The sequence below is a fragment of the Vanellus vanellus genome (genome assembly GCF_965231255.1).
Source record: "Vanellus vanellus genome assembly, chromosome: 1".
NCBI classification, from domain to species: Eukaryota; Metazoa; Chordata; class Aves; order Charadriiformes; family Charadriidae; genus Vanellus; species Vanellus vanellus.
This window is the reverse complement of record NC_138905.1, coordinates 66,158,061-66,178,514: the sequence shown is the minus strand read 5'-3', so window position 1 is coordinate 66,178,514 and position 20,454 is coordinate 66,158,061. Positions and strand designations below refer to the sequence as shown.

The 20,454-nt window shown below is 40.3% G+C and overlaps 1 protein-coding gene across 1 annotated transcript in view; it reads right to left on the bottom strand.

The window, feature by feature from the left end:
- Positions 1–20,454, bottom strand: part of SLC13A4 (solute carrier family 13 member 4) — a 29,280-nt gene that overhangs the window by 4,334 nt on the left and 4,492 nt on the right. Inside the window, exons 2-13 of the mRNA XM_082480253.1 lie at positions 18,409–18,537; positions 15,856–15,992; positions 15,120–15,301; positions 13,296–13,350; positions 11,581–11,620; positions 10,838–10,915; positions 9,167–9,357; positions 7,776–7,895; positions 4,864–4,965; positions 3,598–3,699; positions 2,393–2,490; positions 460–590 (exon numbers count right to left, since the gene is read on the bottom strand). Of these exons, the coding sequence (XP_082336379.1) occupies positions 460–590; positions 2,393–2,490; positions 3,598–3,699; positions 4,864–4,965; positions 7,776–7,895; positions 9,167–9,357; positions 10,838–10,915; positions 11,581–11,620; positions 13,296–13,350; positions 15,120–15,301; positions 15,856–15,992; positions 18,409–18,537 (1,365 nt within the window). The remainder of the gene's footprint in view (positions 1–459; positions 591–2,392; positions 2,491–3,597; positions 3,700–4,863; positions 4,966–7,775; positions 7,896–9,166; positions 9,358–10,837; positions 10,916–11,580; positions 11,621–13,295; positions 13,351–15,119; positions 15,302–15,855; positions 15,993–18,408; positions 18,538–20,454) is intronic.

Sequence of the window (20,454 nt, the reverse complement as noted above, 5' to 3'; positions counted from 1 at the left end):
AATTTCGTTGTCTACATGTAGGAGTCTGTAGGAGAGCTAGATGTGCATTCATGAATTATACTGAGTGCAGATACAGTCAGTAGAGCCTAGAGTATGATTTGTCCAGTCAGCACTAGGAGCTTGGCTCAGTTGCCGAAAGAGAAGATTCCAGTGGCAGCTGAGAAGTTCCCCCTCTGTATGGTTAGCTGTTAGCTGAGAAAGTGTGAGGTCTCCCTCAGATCCTGTGTTGCGTCTGCCAGCCTTGAAGGAATATCTAGGTGTTCTAAAGCATCAGAAGTGCAGATGCTTACACAATTGACTTGAGCCAAATAGCTGTCCACTGAGTGCAAGGAGCAGGGACTAAGTTATATACCAACTTGACAGTATCCACGTTGTAAGTCCAAACTGACGAGCATACAAAAGGATAAAAGTCCAGCTTTATAATCTTTTTTAGGAAGGAGAATAAATCTAAACCAGTACCTTGCATCCAGCTGCTAAGGCATAACCTCCTCCGACCAACACTACAATCTCCCAAGGCATGGTCTTCTGGAAGTCCTTCCAGGTAATGATGGGATCCAATGTGTTAATGTCTGTTGACTTTTCACCATCTCCTGTATCAAAATAAAGCAAATATGTGATCAGTATTACATTGGCTTTTTTGCAAAGATCTTCAGATTTTTCACACTAGCAGGATTAATGTAATATCCATGGGAGTTATCTTGAGAACTATCTGTGAGAGAGGTGAAGAAAACATGTAGCCTATTTCTCTGGTTAGCTCAGCCTCAGAAAATACAGCATATTAGTTCCAAATGTCCTGACTTCCCCTTGGCCGCTCTGTTGATGTGAATAGTTATAAACCCCTGTGTTTCACTCTATAGCTTTTTGAGGGACTGTGTACTCTGTTGTGTGCAAATTATCAGTAGACTTCAAAGATGGAGTTACAATGGGATTATTTTCTCAAAGGGCATTTTCTCTCTCCATAGGCCATGAAGCATGATAAAGAGCATTTGTGTCCCTAGGTTTTATCTGAGGACATTATTTTTTTAGATGCCTGAGTATTTTCACAGAATCACACAGAATCACAGAATCACAGAGTTGGAAGGGACCTCTAGAGATCATCTAGTCCAACTCCCCTGCTAAAGCAGGATTGCCTAGAGCACATCCCTCAGGACTGCATCCAGGCGGGTCTTGAAAATCTCCAGGGAAGGGGACTCCACAACCTCCCTGGGCAGCCTGTGCCAGTGCTCTGTCACCCTCACCGTAAAGAACTGTTTCCGTGTATTTGAACGGAACTTCCTGTGTTCCAACTTGTGCCCATTGCCCCTCGTCCTGTTACTTGAAACCATCGAAAAGAGCCTGGCTCCATCCTCCTTCAGCCCACCCTTTAGATACTTGTATGCCATAATAAGGTCTCCCCTCAGCCTTCTCTTCTCCAGGCTAAAGAGTCCCAGCTCTCTCAGCCTCTCCTCATAAGGGAGATGCTCCAAGCCCTTAATCATCTTAGTTGCCCTTCGCTGGACTCGCTCCAGCAGTTCCCTGTCCCTCTTGAACTGGGGAGCCCAAAATTGGACACAGTATTCCAGTTGTGGCCTCACCAGGGCAGAGTAGAGGGGGAGAATGACCTCCCTCAACCTACTGGCCACACTCTTCCTTATGCAGCCCAGGATTCCATTGGCCTTTTTGGCGACAAGGGCACATTGCTGGGCCATGGATAATTTACTGTCTACAGTAATTTCTTGAAGTAGAGTTACTCATTTTTCCTAAATGCTCCATATATGTCAGTGTAAAAAATAAGCATATCTGTGTACATTTGTAATCTCTACGTAACACTCTGTGCAGACTCTATTTTCATAGATGACTGCTGAAAGCCTGTCGCAGCAAACTAATCAATACCTCTGAGTGCTACCCAAACAGGAGCGTGAAATAACAATCGTTATTATTATCAAGAGGATTGTGAGACAAGCATTGCCCAAAATTAGAGCTTTGTCTGACATTTACTGACCTCTTTTATGTTTGCTTGATCAATGTTTTCTACTGTATAAGTAATGACCACATTATTTGCTAGGGCTTATCTTCAGTCAATTTTGCAAACATCTGCATTAAAGTTCTCTATATGAAACTTCATCTCAACCTTTCTGAAAACTCAATCCTAAATTTTGATAACTCTATAAACGTGGGAAAGATGGTGGCCTCAGATACAAGATCTGTTTGTAATCTTCTGGAGGAGACACTATGAACTAAAGCAACAAAAACCCAAGGGTTTAATGTAGTAAAGGCTGGTATTAGGGAAGAAACTGAACCCTGACCTTTCACAATAAACATCTTTACTTGGAAAGTTTTACAAAGAACAGAGAAGTATCATTAAGAGCACTAGAAAATGTGCCAGATCTCTTTCTTGCTGCATCCTCCTTACCTTTTTCCCTTTTTCGAAAACATGGCTTTTTTGCTGGGATGAGGAAAAGGAGAAAACCAAGAAATACAGAGACGGTGGCATCAGTCCTGTAACCTTTCCTAGGAAGGGAACAGTGAGGTTATCATAAAAACACACTAACAGAAACATTTCCAAACAAAGTACATGGCTCCAAGCAGATTGTTGTAAGTGAAGTTGTATTTCCACATCTGAAATCTTACTTACAGTCCACTAGAAAAATATGGCTGCATATCAAGGATACAGATTTGATTTTTTTTCCATTTATTAAACTGACTCCAATAGCCAACTTCAATCACTGCTCAACAATTTTTAACAATCCAGTGAAAAATAAGAAATCCCTTTTGGTTTACAAATCTGTGAACTCAGAGGTACAGAAAAATAGTGTGTTTACTAGAAGCAAGAAACAGTAAACACTTTCTGGAGAAAGTTGAACCCAAGCGATCCTTTAGAAATGAACTGTTGATCGATTTTAAATTAAATGTTTAAAATTCAGTCTGAAAAAGTATTTTGAGGAGTGCTGAACTCCAGAGATCCTCGGGAAATTCCAGTATTAGAAATTGTTTTTCTTTCAAAATTAGGATGAAAAAATAAAATAATTATATGCAGCAGAAACTTAAAGAAAATTTAAGTTCAGACGACTTATTCTTTGATATGCATTCTGTGTTACATTACTTTTAATATAATTTGTTTCAACATTATTTAAACTAAAAGAAAAATTATTTGCTTCAATCACCATTCTGTGTAATGTTTAATTGACATTTTCTTGATAAAATTTATCTTCACAAAAATAAACTTTTTGTTAAAAATTATTCTTGCAAAATAAAATAAAAAAAACTTGCCAATTTTTAATTTGAATTATAATTGCAATCTATTCCAGTGGTGGCTTCTCTATGAATGCACTAAAATGTTTTAAATTCAGGATCTGACCCTCGTATTTTTTTATATTTGAAATCTGTTTATTTTACTTTCTTTAGTTAATTCACTCTCATTACTGAGAGAGAATACAATTTGCTGCCATGTGAACAGAAGTAGTTTAAAAAGCAAAGATCCTATTTTTTTAATATAGACTTCATTTTTCACCACCTTGGCAAAAGTGGCTGATGATGTTTTACAGCCAAAAATTATTGCAGAAAGTCAGAAGATGCAAGGCCATATTCCTCTGCAGTTTTTTAGGGAATTTCACTTACTTCTCAAAAAAAGATGACCATCCTGGTACAAAGCCAGGCTCACGAGTAAACCAAAGCAAGGTCATCAGAATGAAGAAAAATCCAGTCACCATCTCAGGATAGCTAGAAATAAACAAACAAACAAACAAACAACAAACAAACTAGGAATTCAATCCAAGGTCTGCCTGAAAACCTGAGAGTGAATTCCAGAAGAAGTAAGAAAGTAGAAATTGGTTTCAACGAAACAGGCAGAAAACATACGGAAAATAGAAAGAAAGATTAGTTGGAATTAAAGAATTCTGCATTTGGCTCCCAGCTGAGAGCCATCTAAAACCCAGTAAAAAATAAGCTAAAAATATCAGTCTGTATTTGCAATTCAGTCATTCATGACCAAGACCTGAAGGAAAATATTTATCAATGCTTGTTTTGTATTTGCGTTATTATCTGATTAAGTGTGGTAACAAGGTAAAGCTAATGTTACTATTCCGCTGTAAACGCTTTCTATTGCATTTTTTAAAAGTCTAGAAAGCATAAGAGGAAATGACAATGTAGATTAGCACAAATATTTTAAGCACGTGGAATAAATATAAGGTTAAAGGTGACTCAAGGACACTGAGTTTTAATTTAGGATAGATTTAAAGTATGTATGGTTTCATATTTAGGCAAGTCTGAACAATAGCCTAGATTCAGAGTTGCTCATAGTCAGCAAGTTTATCTGTCAAAATTTCAGTTGAACAGCACAAAAATGTTTTGGGAAGAATGGGTTTTATAGAAGTATCATCCCTTTTGAAAATTGAAAATCTTGCAAAATCATCTTTTCAAGAGAGATTTCTTGCCACCATAAATAAAGATGATAGGCAACTGAGAGGGCTGGACATCTCACGACATGGGAGATTGCTGCAAAGCCTTTGCTAACAGTGAACTTCTATCCACCAAAATAAGTATGTGCATGAATTGGGAAGGGAGGGGGGTTCTTTAATAGTTTAGTTCAAAGGCACAGACAAACCTTGACTGAGATGACCTTTGGACCCTCCTATAAACCTGAATCCTTCCTTTTATTTCCTTTTTCTTTAGAAATAAATAAATGACTAAATAAATGCATGCTTCTAACAAAGTCTTCCATTTTAGTTCATTTTTGCATTTAGTTCTTCTCCTATCCTGGAAAGGAGGAGAAAGAGCTGACAGTTTAAGAATAATCTACATGAGCCAAAGGCAACATGGAGAGCAAGATGAAAGGATGGTTCTGCCAAGAGACGCAAATTCCCGAGGAAGGCAGGTCCGCTTTACCTAACATTTCCCAGTTTCTTATATTCTTCCTGAATTCTTCTCTCTGACATTTCTTCCCGTTTGGTCTTCTTCTTCTTGCTCACAGAACAGGTCTCTTTAAAACTGAGGTAGATAGCACAGTAAAATTAGACAAGGGCATCAAATGAAAAAAAAAAATCATAATAATAGCAATGAGGCAAACTGAAAATTCCAGTTGCCAGAGGCTGTTGGGAGAGGATGTGACTGGGGCAGTGGTAGCAATGGGAAGGGAAATTATTGCATGTTTCCAGATCTTCTGAGAATTAATCCTAGACATAGTAGGAAGGTCCTCAGGGTGCTCAGACGATTACTGACTGGTACCACTGAGCCATTCTGAGCTGTGGCTGGGCTCCCTTTGTGTAGGCTTCCTCCAACAGCTGGTGGTGGCCGAATTTTTCTGGTGCCAGAAACCTCCAAAGGCTATGGCAAACTTCGATCATCACTAGGAAAGACTGACAGAGGCCAGCTATCAACAGATTTTTTTAATGGGGGAACTGTACGCTTTCCAGTCGGATCAGGGGTATCCAACACGTATGGGGCCCAGTCTGGCTTTTGAGCCCAGTTTTGACTTGAATATTCAGGATTCACTATAAGTAAAGGGCTAAAGCTGTGCTGAGGATCCCAATCACCTTTCATGACCGGTCTGCTTCTACTGGTACTAGCTGTTTCTAAACCAGGCGCAATCAGCGTAGCACCAAAGCGCCTCTGCCTCAGAGGCCAAGGCAATGAGCTTAGTGTTTTGTCCTGGCGAAAAATGCCGGTACTTCTGCCAGGGACATACAAGCACAGGCACATTTCATAGCTGAATATATTTAAACCTGCTCTACATTTATATGAAAATTAAGGGAAGTCCTCGGTTTATTCAGATTGCCTTCATACTGTAACAAGGCCTGGACGTTCCTAATTGAAATTAAGATACTTGCAAGCTCGCTTTAGCCTTTCCCTTTTCTTTTCTTCCAGTAGCATTACTTTGCTGTGCTTTCAACCACAGACCAGAGGCGTGCGGGGTGGGTTGAGAAACCTCTGCAGCTAAAGCCTGTCTAAAATAGGCTGCAAGCAGCAAGGACTTCCGTGACTGAAGCATCACGGGTGCACGATGGCCTGCTTTCATAGTTCCTGTTATTTTAGTATCTCATTCAGTACCCTGCTAGAGATCCATGCCGTAGCACTGGCCAAACCATGTACTACGATCTCCCTCCATGTGTCTGGTTACGTCCAGAATATCATAGGAATTTGTGTAGCTCAAGATGCAGGCAGGCCCTCTCTGCTTAACTAAAAGTCTTATAACAGGCTTCTCGTATCACTTGTAAATAGGCATTTGTGTGGCGCTTCTTTTTAGCACTGCCCTACATCTATAAATATTTAAATTTGCTTGCAAACTAGGCTGTTAGATTCTGGTAAAATTCACCAGCAGTAATGCAGCTGCTGGAAGAGAAGAGCTATATGCTTTTTAATGGCCAGTTCTATAGTAACGATTTTAACCTTAGCTCTGCTTTGCTGGCAAAAATAATTTGGCGAGTCCTTTATCCTCCCCCTTTGACCTAGTCTAGAGCCTAAAAAGCAACTCTGACGTATTGTTCCAACCGGGCCAAGTAAAACCAGATTGATGACACTGGGTTTCCTGGGAAAAGAGCATGAACCTTATGGGAATTCAGTAAACATTTATGCACAGGCAGCTGTTTCAGCATGTTATAAGTGTTTCTAGGTTTATGAAGATGTGAAGGCAGAGTATTGTAGCCAAGCTCCTAACCTAATATGTTCTTTAATGAACCACAGTGAACGGGAATCAGAGATTAAGGAGGCCTGGAATCAACCAGTACTTCTCAAAAAGTCTATAATGCTTCAGTCTCTGGTATTTAGAACAACATTAATCAGCATGAGGTCTTGGATGCAATGTGGAATTTCAATTATTTTTTTTTTTTTTTAAAAAAGAGAAAGTAATTGAGGGTCTTGTTAGGGCCTGTTTCCTCACAAGATTAAAAAAAAAATAAAAGGACTTATTTTAGCCTTTTAATTTGGAACTAAAAGGCTCAGGAGACTGACTGAGAGGACATGGAGCTATTAACCTCTAAATTACGCTTTCAAATTTAGTCAAGGTCAGCAGCAAGCAGAAGTCATTATCATTTTATTCGTTGTCTTAGGTGAAATAACTTCGTGATGTCAGTTCAGTTTACTTTTAAGAGTAAACTAAATCAAATTAAGGCCTCTTTAATTCTAAGTAAATGTGTCTGCACCACAATTTAATGCAGATTAACTAATCCACTTTAAATGCACACATTTAGTCAATTTTCATTAACTTTGCTGAGTGCATCTGCAAAGAGAATGCATGGTACAAATAAACTAGGAGACTGAGCCCTGTTCTTATTTTGAGGCTATTGGACTTACTGGTATCAAAAGGTATTCATCTTTTAGGCTGTGAGTCCTTTCCACTTTAAAGAGATATATATATATGGAGTCTGTTTACATTTAATTTTAACTGGTCTTACATTAATTTCATTGAGCTGAGGGCAGATCTGAAAAGTGACTTGTTCACTTGCAGCTATTTTTCTATTCATCTTTTAAGCTGTACTTTTCCAAAAGGACTTTTAACAATGTTTTTGGTCCACAATGAGTTCCTCATGGTCGTGAGAGTCAAAAAATCAGTTGAATGCATCCTAAGGATTTCCATCAGCAATACCTAGGCACTTCACTCTCAAGCAGCAATATTGTACGCTGCTGTCTATGCAGAGCAGCTAAGCAATAAGATTTCCTCCGGTAATTGTTCTGGCATGAAGAAGGCAGTCGTGCCTTAGTTTTTGTCATTTGCAACTGGAAACATCTTTATGAGACATGTTCTAGAGGGGCCACAGATGCCCTGCTTTTGTAATCCGTGCATCTTGAACAACTGCACTCACTTGCAACCCAAGAACAGCCAATGCATCCAGAACCAAGTCAGGACCAACATGATGAGGGAGATGGGGAAACTGAACAAAAACCAGGTTCCAAAATTCACCACTTCAGCATTTGGGTAGTGGCTGTAAAGGAAAAAAAGGATGCGTGGGAAGTTAGAACAGTAAAAGGACAGGCACCTCCAATATGCATAGATGCACACACGCATATATGTTTATATATTTGTCATGGCATGATAGAAAAATTGCATCAGTATGTATTTGCAACAGCTGCATTACATGTGCGTAGTGAAACCAATTGCCAAAGAACATCAGTTATTGACCACACCTGACCAACAGATGGGCACTTCACACCTTTAAGACCAAATAGTTCAGATGGTCTGGATTGTCTAGCCAGCTTCAAAAACCCTTAGAGTTACCAGGAGTGAAATACTGGCCCTACCTGTGGTTTTTGTTACAGCTCTTTTTAGTGTCAGCAGACTTAAGAATGATTTCACCCAGAATCTCTTTGTATGTCTTATTGTGAACCACACAAATAATGACTGTAGTCTGCTGGGTTCTGACAAAGACATCTGATTCGTGCATTTGATGGAACTGTCGTAACAGCAAGATCTTTAGTAATTCTGTAAAAGCCAAATCCTTGGGTTAAGGATGGCTACCAAAATTAGTTTTCTTTGCAACCACCATTTCAGAGAGAGAAATGAAGGCTACCATGTCAGCACTAGATGATCAGAATCAGGTTTGACCTTGGATGCATGTCTGTGCATGAGAAGCACCACCAGTCTTCTGACAGCGGTAACGTTCATGTCTTTGAGAGCCCTGGGCATATATGATAAATGAAATACTTAGCTGATCAGAGAGCTGCTTCCCATCTTCTCTGAAGCAAAGGTGTAAGGCCACATTTCTAAGTTTGTTTATTTTAGCACTTGAGCAACCCAAGTACCACTAGGGATGCCCCTAGGTTCACCACAAGAACTCACTTTCTAAGAACCCATAGAACAACTTGACGCTAATTTTATGACATTTCCTCTTTTGTATTTATCTTTGTGGTCTTTGCTATATCTTCATGGCTTTAGTGTTTACATTTCCAGGGTGCTTGCTGCCTTCATGATAATCACTTTGTAAAATCAAAAGAAGGTGTTGAAGAAACTTAAATATTACCACACACTGAGGAATTTTTATTTTGCATGGGAGAAAGACATGGATATGTATTAACTTAAGCTCCCCCTTTCAACCATTTACCATCGTAAGAACATTAGAGTGAAGGAGAAAATAAAATTGCCTTCAGAGATATCATCTTACAAGGGTTCCTTGCGGTAGTAAGTAACAAAAAAATGGAAAGCCACAGAGATGACAATGACCCACCACCATTCTCACACAACCACAGTGTCACTTACTTGTTGAAGTGCTCTAAGAATATGAGGCTAGTGGAGGTCCCTATGATGGTTGTCAGTCCTCCAATGGTTGCCGCGTAGGAGATACTCAGTGAGAGGCATTTACAGACCATGTGGTCATGTCTGGTCTGATACCGATACTTAGTGCTCAGGCCCAGTTCTGAGGGCTTAGGAGGCAGGACCAGTATCTGAGCCTGTGAGGGGATACATTCACCAAAGAAAGCAGGTGATCAGAACTGCAGCCCAGCTTGCTCTAATGCCGTGGTGATGCTGGTCCCAGAGAAACAACAGGTTTGCGTAAGAGGGGGCAGGTTTTTTTCACAGAGATTAACTGGGATCAGAACTTGAAACCTGTCCAGGAGCCTGAAATTGCCTGGTCTGTGTCAGAAATGTAGGACAAACAGTAATCAGACTTCTGGCTATGGTTTGGGCCAGCTCCAGTTCTGACTGGAATCTCAGTGGGATACCGAAAGCCTTTGTGGTCTGCAGGGGTGGGATGCCAGCACTGCGGCAGTAGGAATCCATAATCCTTGAGGCTTATGAGCAGCCAGCAGACAAATGCCTGGTGGACTTTTTGCACTTATACTGTGCAAATGGATGTGCTAGGGGTCTCAGAAATGGCATGAAAAAGGCAGGGCAATGGGAATATGAAAGAAAAAGTTTCAGGAGAATACTACTCCAAAAGAAGCTTTCTTAGCAGTTACAAGAAAGTCTTCATGTTCATAAATCAAGTTCTTGCAGTGGAAAAAAAAGATACAGTACTTCAAGGCACTTCATGTGCACCTCAAGGCTGTAATTTAGGATCAGGAAAAAGGCAGCAAGTGGCTCAGATAGATTGGTTATATTTCTTAATTTGGATTTGGGTTTATGTAGTAAAATCAGTTATGCTATAGGTTCATCATCATCATGAGGGAACCCTGGCTAAAATCCTCGTAGGTTAAAAGTGAAGTGGGTATATTTGTTACAAAATAACCACTGAATGTATATGGGAAATGGGTATTAGAGCAAATAAAGTATCAGGAACAGCGCATTAGCCTTCTTTGGAAACATACACTCAGATTCTTTTGAACTGTGAGTGCAAATTTTTGTGTTGATTTTAGCATAATCTTTCCTGGACATCAGCTTACGTAATTATAGTCCAAACAGCAATCACTTCTTGGATCCACTTAAGAGAAGTAGAAATACTGGAATGGACTGATTTGATGGAGGATTTTGAGGGTGGATATTTGGCAAGACAAAAAGGAGGTGGATACTAAGACTACCTAACAATCTGGTTGAAGAGTTAAATGGCCCGTGTCTGCTGCTGGTTTAGTTCTGAGTAGGATATTTTTTTTGTCAGGGATTGTTATTTTTGAGTTGGGCCATTTTCCAAGGAGGCTTTGCAAAAATAAAGTGGGTAGAACAGCCAAATAAGAAGGGAAATTTGTGATCCCATTACTGAATGTAAAGCTAAATGAATTGTAGTAGCCATTGGGGGAGGGTCTTCTGAAAATACCTGTGCTGGGACATCTAAATGGGAGTAAGAAGTAGCAAAGGGCCAACCCATGACTGCTGTAAAATGACAGAGAACAATTCCATGTAATGCAGCTTACAAGGAACAAGTATGAGACAGTGGGGAGCAGGTGATGTTCACGCTTGTCTTTTCCCTCACCCCTGGGTCTAACATCTCCTTACCTGAGGTAGGTGCTGCCCATTGCTCTTAGACTTCGTCGTTCCAATAGGATTGGCTATCATGTGCACACCATTCATACTCTGTAGGGATGCAAATGCCTTTGGATTAACCTTTCTTCTGTTCCTAGAGGCACTTAGATTAGAATTGATGATGCTTTGTAGAGAACATGGCTTTACCAAACCCCAAACCAAACCCTAAAAAACACCCACTAAATTTTCAGCTGTAAACTTTACACTGGAAAAAAGACAAAAAGGTTTACAATAAACCAAACAACCTGATTCTATTTTAAAGTGATCTTAAAAGTCAGATTATAATAAGTTTAGGTATTCTCTGTCTGCCATGTAGAAGAATCTAACAGATCCCTTGCTAGAGGTTATGACTGTGGTATGTGCAGGTTGTTCTAGTAACTGAGGTGTCTCAGTTGCAGAAGCTGGCCATACCTGGACAGTAAAAGATCATATCTGAATTTGCTAGAAACCATATGGAATTGTTAGTTCTCTGACTTCATCTCAGGATCGCTAGCAATAAACACAACAAACACTACAGAGCTAATGTTCCCCAACTTGATTTGGGTTGACAGGTTAGGTACAAAGCAGGACATTCTGCAATATGTAGTCTCTGCCAACAACCACTACTGTTTGAAATAAAGGAAACAGCAGTTTGTTGCAGAGCTGTGTGGACTCTGCTCTGATGGTTCTTGCATTAGAAGACAGTGTAGCTCAGAAGATACTACCTACAACAGTACCTTTGAGTGCATCAAGGAGCTGAAGTCAGTAGTAGTAGCACTAAAAACAAAAAAAGGAAAATATACTTTAAAAATCTTCACCCAGCTCCTTCAAAAGGCACACATCATGGGTAAGAGAGGCAACATCGGCAGGAGAACTAGTGCCTACTGAAATGGTGAAGACTACCATTTATTAGTACCTATTACGTGGTATTTTGACCAGACACATAAGAGTTGTCATTATGTTTCACAGCTCTATCCCTAGCTGTATAACAATGGGGTTCCACCTCCATGAAAGAAAAATTATGTATTCTAGGTAGTATATACACCATTCTAGAAATGGACTCCATTCACAGAGGAGTGAATCACCGGGCAATCCAGTGCTACTGCTGTCTTGTTCTACTCAAGTTCTTCCTCCGCCAACCTCTCCAATGCTGTTTCTGAGCACCTACCTGTACCACATTAAAGCCATTACTAAAATCTGTCCTGTGTGGCATGCACACCATGCAAACAATCAACTGAAATTTTACTTTGACATTGAAAACAGATTTAATTCCAGATGATGTGCTACTTTTCCCATAAAATTTCAAGCTTTTTTTGAAGTACTACTGTTTTAATAAAAGATCTGTTATGAAATATCCCACACATACTCTTCAATAGGGCTTAAAGGGATTAATGGCATAATGCCAAATTGAAAATTTTATTCTATACTGCACAGAAAATATGGCTGGGATAAAAAGAGATAACAACAGAGGGAATATTGGAGAACCCATTAGTCTCGAGACTAATGAGAAAACTATTTAGTTTTAGCAAGTTAACTTAAAGTCATCAACATATGCTGTTGGAATTATAATGAACATTTTAGAGTAAATTTTTGAAGGTGTAACAAGAACTTGTTACTCTCTTATTTTGAACAACTGTGAACAAAAGAGAAGGAGCTTGGGAAGGGCTTATGCAATTTATTCGCACACCTTGTAATAAGATGCTCCTCAGGATTTAGCCTATAACACAGTTTTAGGACGATGACTTTGTATATTCTCCTGAGTATCTTAAAATGATGGTTAATTTGATAATTTTACAAAAGAAATTAGTTCTTTCTTTGATTTACCCTTTTCACCTTACTAGATTTTTTTTCCCCAAATAGAGACCTGGGTGAAACTGTTAGAGTTTTAAACTATTTAAGAACTTTGTCTATGTTAAAAGAAATGTTTTACAGTTTTTAGGGGGAGAGAAGGGGTGTGTTTTGTTGGTCTTCTACCTACTCCCCCACCCCTCATCTCTCCTCTCTCTTGAGTGTTCTTGACAGTTCAGGCTTTCCTTAGGAATCCTCTGTAAGTGTTTTCCCTCTGGATATGTCCAGTGGGCACAACATACTGTGCTTGGATCCTCTCCATCACCGTTCCTTCAGGGGAACAGAAATAAAAATCTGTGGACAGCACTCTCTTATACAGCGCAAGCACAGACTTCAAAAGAAGATCTTTCAAACCCTGAGAAACATTTTTCTTCTCTGTAAAAAGGCCATATTCTTAGAAAATACATGAATCCTGAGAAGCTTTAGCGAGATCCAGACCATTACATTAATCCCATTTCTCATATAAACCTTCCTTGTCAATCACATCTGAAACATTCACTTGTAAGCTTCTGCTTGCCCTTCCTGGCTCTACTCCTAGGTTCATTTCAATGCAACCTGTGTAAGGCTCAAATCTCCAGTCGTGATGTACAGGGTTCATTCTTACTCCTCATTGATGAAGATAAGCTCCAGTGAAGGCTGGCCGTGCTTTTCGCTGAGACCTGCAACAAAGGAAGAGAAAGCAGCCCTTGGGGTAAGAACTTAGCTGAGTCCCTGGGCCACACCACTGAATGTGGAGAAGCCACTGCAAACAAAACTTGTCCGAACCCTCTCAGGTGACCTTTATGCAGCATTTTATTGTGTCATATTGTCCTGACCATGTGCCTCTGGCAATTAAAAGACTATCACTCCTATGTGTAACAGGCAAGGTTAGATGGCATCATTTACAGCCTGGAATCTGTAAATTGACAGAAAAGAGAGATTCTTTTCTTCCCAAATCCTTTCTTTCCGGGAAGGAATGAACAAAACGAACCTTAGCCCTCTTATAAATTTTTTTTACAGCACCTGCTCTGAAAGGGCAGGGGTAGAATGGACAAGTGTGGGATTGCCACAGAGCACACTTTTGGGCCTCTTCTACATTTCTTTGGCTTTCTTCTCAGAGATTTCCTTCCGGTCCTGTAAAACCCTATGACCTAAGAGTTTATGACACACAAACTCCAGTACACGCCCTAATTCAATATAAATAGTTTCCCAACTTCAGTTGTCCCATCACATCTTGAAACTTTCTTTCATTTTCTGAAAGAAATACAAGAGTACAAAAAGAAAGAGTACAGATTGAGAGTTGGCTGCGGGACAGAACTCAGAGGGTTGTGATCAGCGGCACAGAGTCTAGTTGGAGGCCTGTAACCAGTGGTGTCCCCCAGGGGTCAATACTCGGTCCAACTTTGTTTAATATATTCATTAATGACCTGGATGAGGGGACAGAGTGTATCCTCAGCAAGTTTGCTGATGATTCCAAACTGGGTGGGGTGGCTGACACCCCAGAGGGCTGTGCTGCCATCCAGCGTGAGCTGGGCAGAGAAGAACCTAATGAGGTTCAACAAAAGCAAGTGCAAGGTCCTGCACCTGAGGAGGAAGAATGCAAAGCACCAGTATAGGTTAGGGGCGGACCTGCTGGGAAGTAGCTCTGAGGAGAAGGATCTGGAGGTCGTGGTAGACAGTAAATTATCCACAGCCCAGCAATGTGTTCTTGTTGCCAAAAAGGCCAATGGAATCCTGGGCTGCATAGGGAAGAGTGTGGCCAGTAGGTCGAGGGAGGTCATTCTCCCCCTCTACTCTGCACTGGTGAGGCCGCAACTGGAATACTGTGTCCAGTTTTGGGCTCCCCAGTTCAAGAGGGACAGGGAACTGCTGGAGCGAGTCCAGCGAAGAGCAACTAAGATGATTAAGGGCTTGGAGCATCTCCCTTATGAGGAGAGGCTGAGAGAGCTGGGACTCTTTAGCCTGGAGAAGAGAAGGCTGAGGGGAGACCTTATTATTGCTTATAAGTATCTAAAGGGTGGGTTGAAGGAGGATGGAGCCAGACTCTTTTCAATGGTTTCAAGTGACAGGACGAGGGGTAATGGGCACAAGTTAGAACACAGGAAGTTCCGTTCAAATACATGGAAAAACTTCTTTACGGTGCGGGTGACAGAGCACTGGAACAGGCTGCCCAGGGAGGTTGTGGAGTCCCCTTCTCTGGAGATTTTCAAGACCCGCCTGGATGCAGTCCTGAGGGATGTGCTCTGGGCAATCCTGCTTTAGCAGGGGAGTTGGACTAGATGATCTCTAGAGGTCCCTTCCAGCTCTGAAAATTCCGTGATTCCGTGACTAGTGTCTTTAGCAGTACAAGTCAGACAGCTCTGACCTCAACAGAATTTGAATAATGTATATCAATGAGTCTAGTCGTTGATAAACAAATGAGAAAAGAATGGCCAATATTGACAAATACCTATTGGCTCGTTTTCTTCAATAATGGTGCTGCCTGCAGTACTGATGACCTCATGCTCCTCCTCAGCATTCACTAGCTCCTGGAGCACTGCCTCCACGATTGGCATCACCATGGCTGTGGTGGATGTGTTGGAAAGCCACATGGAGAGCACCGTGGTGCAACACATAAAGCAAAGAAGCAACCTGGAATACAACACAGGGAAACCTTCTTGAGGCACTTTCAGAAATATTAAAGGTCTCCTTGCCTAACATTTTCATTAGTCAACTGATAACTACGTGGGGACTTTTTCTTTTTGTGGGTGCCAAAATACCATGCTGTGCACAGATAAAATGCTGCCTTGTGCTGAGAGCTGTCATAAGACAATGCATCATTGGAAGCTGTTTGCTGCCCCATCCGGAGACCAGCAAGTGATGTGAGAAACAGCAAATTCCAGCATATCCAGTATTTAAACATCCTTTCGTGTTTGCCAAACAACAGGAGAGGAAGGAACAGAGCGACTAAAATCAGCATCAGTAAAAGAAAAGAGAAAGCAAAGGGACAACAAGCCAAGGAGCAGGAGGTGACAGAAAGAGGATGAGAAAACTTGTAAGCTTTCAACTCTGAAAGGAAAGGTGGGTAGGAAAAAGAGCCTCAAACCAAGCTAGCTTTTGCCCCTGGATGGGAAAGTCGGAGTTATTTGCTCTTTAAAGCTGCTGCTGTCAGCCTCAGACTACCCCGAAGTCAAAGGTTCACTCACATGCCTGGTTTTGCTCCAGCCATCATGACCATACGCAGGGCGATTCGCTTGTGGAGATTCCACTTTTCTACAGAAGCTGCCACACAAATCACACCCATGAGGAGCAAAGTTGTGTTCTTGAAATATTCGGCAGCCACCTGCATTAAGGGCAAGGGGGAAACAGTCAGTTAAAAAAAAAAAGTTACTACCCTACACAGAGAGCATGCTGAATGAGAAATATGGTATTGTGGATTTTTTCCCCCTAGAGAAAGAATGATAGGGAGCTGGAAAACATGAAGTATTCATAAGTCAAAATGTTCTCTTTAATCTCTTTCATGTTGTGTTTACAAATAACATGTTTCTATACCCTCTTGTTAGTCGGTTTCTCAGCTTTGAAGAGATGAAGAGAGATTCTTTGAGCAGGATGTTCACTGCCTGCAGTTAATGATACTCAGCTGGGGCCATGCTGAAACAGCCACAGACAAACCTCTGCGCTGAAGTCAGCTAATTCATATGCTTCATCTGCTTTTTCATTCTGGAGATGTCGTTGTCTATCTTGTTTGTATTTCTTATGTCTTGTTCAACTGCTGGGCGAAATGTGGTATCCCTAGAACTTACAGCTTCAGGAAAAGTCTTTTGGGACGTGCTCTCTGCACACAATAAAGAAAGGTTGGGATATTGCTGTGATGATCCACAAACCCTGTGCCAGAACTTTTCACAATGGAAATCCATCTCCATTGTATCACGAAAATAGGGCAAAGTTTCAAAAAAGAGAACTTTAAGTTTAATGGGATGAGCAGAAGTCATCAAGTTGCTCAAGAAAAAAATCAGAGACCACTCCTGGTCCTCCAAAGCAACATTCTCGAATGGGTGGCTTGCTAAGATATGAGAAGAAGTTCTGTGAAGTGACTGCAAAAATAACAAACAAAGCAAAGCAATACATTCTCTCTCTCTCTCTCCCTCTCTTATGTGAAAGCAAACAAAATAGGAGAAAATAAAAGTTATAAACAGATGCTTGGAGTCTAGCTAAATTTTTCATTTTGTTCTGATGCAATCCTCCCCAAGCTGTTGCTGGCGTATTTTTCCAAAAACACAGTTTCTTCAGTTTAAAGCTCTTCTTCTAACAAAATGGCAGGCACCAGCATTTTAAAACAATTAAAATCGGTAGCAGCAGCGTTTTTTCCATTGTCCTCAGTTATACTGGCGGTCCTCCATAGAAGTGCAAGAATGACACTAACGTTATTTTTTGAAAGCTGAAGCAAGTTAATTATTTAATTATATTTATTTAACAAATCCCCATGGTGACCTAAATAGACTTGGCCATCACAGTTGTGTGCCAGAACTTTTAAATATCACTTTTTTGGCTTTCTTCCCCTGGTTTCTTTCTCGTTAACTTTCTTTATTTTCCTGCTACCTTGTTAAAAAAAGATCTTGAACTGAATGAAAGGAATCCATCAAGCCAGCAGCACAAAGGATCTGTTGTTTTCCTTTATTCCTTTCACAGTCATTTTGGACAAACAAGTGAATACTAATATTCTTATTAATACACACGTACACATACGCGACACACTGGCTCATGTTCTTAAGCCCCTGTGAGTTATTTGTAGCTTAAACTGCTAAGCAAGAGCCCTGGGTTTCTGTGGCACTCCAGAACAGCAGACTGGAAAAACTGCAGCAGCATCGGAGTTGTTTATTTGAAAATATGGGGGTTTATTTCTGTTCCTAAAGCAAATGATACATTCTCTGCAGTAGCCCCACTGTCATTTAATTTGATACTACATTGAATATCTGTCAGCCTGCCCTTAAATTTTCCTTCTTCAATATGCTGCAGAATTTTGTAATGAAAATGCCTAACTACTTTACCTTTATGTTAGGAAAAAAATAATCCTGAAAATATTTAACTGTATTGGTATGGAAATATACCTGATTATATTACATAGTTGTTACACCATTGGGAGGAATAAGGCAGGTCATAAAACTCTTCGTTCATGCTTAACTCCATCCATTTATGGGCATACCCAGTGCCAGACTATGTTAGAAATTCAACAGTTTTATAGTTGCTATATATTCTTCTGTGTTCTTACCTGTACTTCTAGTCCTTATAAATCAAGTGCGATGCCCTCCCACCCCCAAAAAAGAGAGAGAAAAAAAGCAAGAAAAAAGAAGCTGCATATGAAATAAAATAAATTCTTGGTATATCATGAAAGAAAATAACATTCACCAAAAACTCAAGTAAGCAAATTCAGAACTGATCAAAGATTTTCTTGTACAGATACTTCTTCACCTTAGAACTCCTGGCTACAAGGTGGCACTAAGGTTACAGCTTGTAAAAAGGAGTAGAAATTCACCTGGATAACAAAATTATCTAGTCTTATACAGTAAATGGTAACTCTTATTGGAATATGTGGCCTCATATTTAGCATATGAGCTGGTTGGCCCAGGTTGCACACTACAGGATGTACACTTCTTCCTCCCACACTTCTTAGTCTTGCTAGTCCGCTAAGATTAGTTCAATTCAAATAGTTAACTGAGAGTAAGAAGATTAAATGATAAAAAAGAGCATACTGGTCTGACCTCACTGGACTTCATGACTCCAAAAAGTGGGTATAGGAAAGCAGGAACTAAGGCTGCTGCACCAAGAGGTACTGCTTCAGAGACCCAGTACACAGCCGTCACAATCAGCACATAGGCACATGAGGCTTCCTGTAGGGAGAAAGCATGGAGGTTACATGTTACTGCCACACCACCTGCTGTGGAAGCCTTTGTGAACATGTTCATAGGACTCGGCAGACTGGGGGTTCCCGGACTTAAAAAATTCCATGAGGACTGCATAACCTCTTAAGGTGCAGCTGATTGGGCCTGAATCTAAGCTATCATCAAAAAGGCCAGTTCCAGAAGATGATGCTAATGAAAGGTTTTGCACATAAGCTAGGGCAACACATTGGGATAAATGTTTTCATCACCAAAATAATGGTTCCAAGTGCGTTTACCAATTTGTTTGAATTTTGTAACCCAATATTTACCAAACATTCAACCATGACTCTTCAGTGGCCTGTGGAGCTGATATTTCTACACAGCTCTCTCTCCAATATTGCACAAGAACAAGAACCTATAGTTTTCAGAAACAGATGAAAACCTTCACATTTGCCATAGCAAGGATAAAGACACATTGCGGCTCTATTGGGAAGCGCTCTGAAAGATTCCTTTTTTTAAACAGCGTGCAAACCTACATTTTGCTTCAGTTGATTTTATTTTCTCAGGTGATTTCTACAGGCCCTTGGGAGAAGACCACAGACCCGAAGGGCTCAGAGGCAACGGGGTTAATAGAATTAATCACAAAAATTTGCTGCTGTCCAAGGTTCTGGTAGAGAAAGCCATGTCAACATCATGCTAAGCGTTCATGGAGAGCTGGTATGTGATGGAGAAAGGTGCTATTTGAGGAATATTTTTACAGGAGAACACAGCTAGTCCACAGAAGTCTTCTGGTCCATTTTTTTTTTTTTTTTTTTTAGGTAGGTATGTCTTTATCTATGGCATTCAGTGGAGTTGTCCTTGGGCTTAGTTTGTCATGCTTAGAAACCTGGGGATATTTGCTGCAAATAATTACAGAAATTGTCTTCAGGATTTTTTTTTCCCTTTCCTTTTCTCAAATTTGAAGCCAGCTCTTGTACTGGGTCCAACCGGCAGTTCTATGGCAGCTAGTAGGTCTGCACTGATTTACACCAGCTATAAATCTACCCGCTCTTCATTATTCACTGAATGTTCTGTATGAACTTATCGAGCTGTGTGGACTCACAGCTCACAATGGCTATTGTTTAGAAAATTCACTGTTAACAAATGATATTTGAGTGTGTTAAATATAATTTAACTACTTTTGTTTCCTGACTGGATGACTCACAATTTAAGCGGCTTTCAAGAAGTCACACAACCAATTCCTGCAGATCCTTGTGCAAATCAACGAGTGTGTATTACTCTTCATTTTTTTACAATCAGTTTTGTGAATAAGGTGATAAAGTCTAAAGTCAGACTATACAGGAATGTGGTTTCAATGGAATGAATCAATAGCTTGTATTTAAATTCATGTTTATACATGTCCTTTTTACATTACCCCTAACAAATCAGCTGTTCCTCTTTTTTAGTACAGCTTATAGTAATAACAGACAGAACACAGCCCAGAGAAAAAGTTAAGAAAGATCACTACGTGCCATTTCCTCTACTTGCTCACAAATTGCAGCCAAGCTTACTCGGAAGCTTGGGTTTAAATTAACTGCCAGACTTTGCTCTGACTCCTATTTCAGAAAAGTGTAACATTAAACAGTTCTGATTCAAATAAGCAGGGCCACCAAAACGCCTGAAATAAGGTTACCAGGAAAAATAATTTCCTGGAATCAGACACACTCCAATTACTTTGGAGACTATAAAGAGTATCTGAAAGGCTATTGGAGAAATTTATCATCCTTTATGGATGGACAAGTACGCTGAACCACAAAGAAATGTGCATATTTGTTTCTCTTCCTTAACTATTGTAGAAGGGTGGTTTAGGTTTTTAGCTCTCCAGTACAGGTTTCACTAGTCCTCTGTGATCAGGTCCTTCAGCAAAATATTACAATAAAAGGTTAT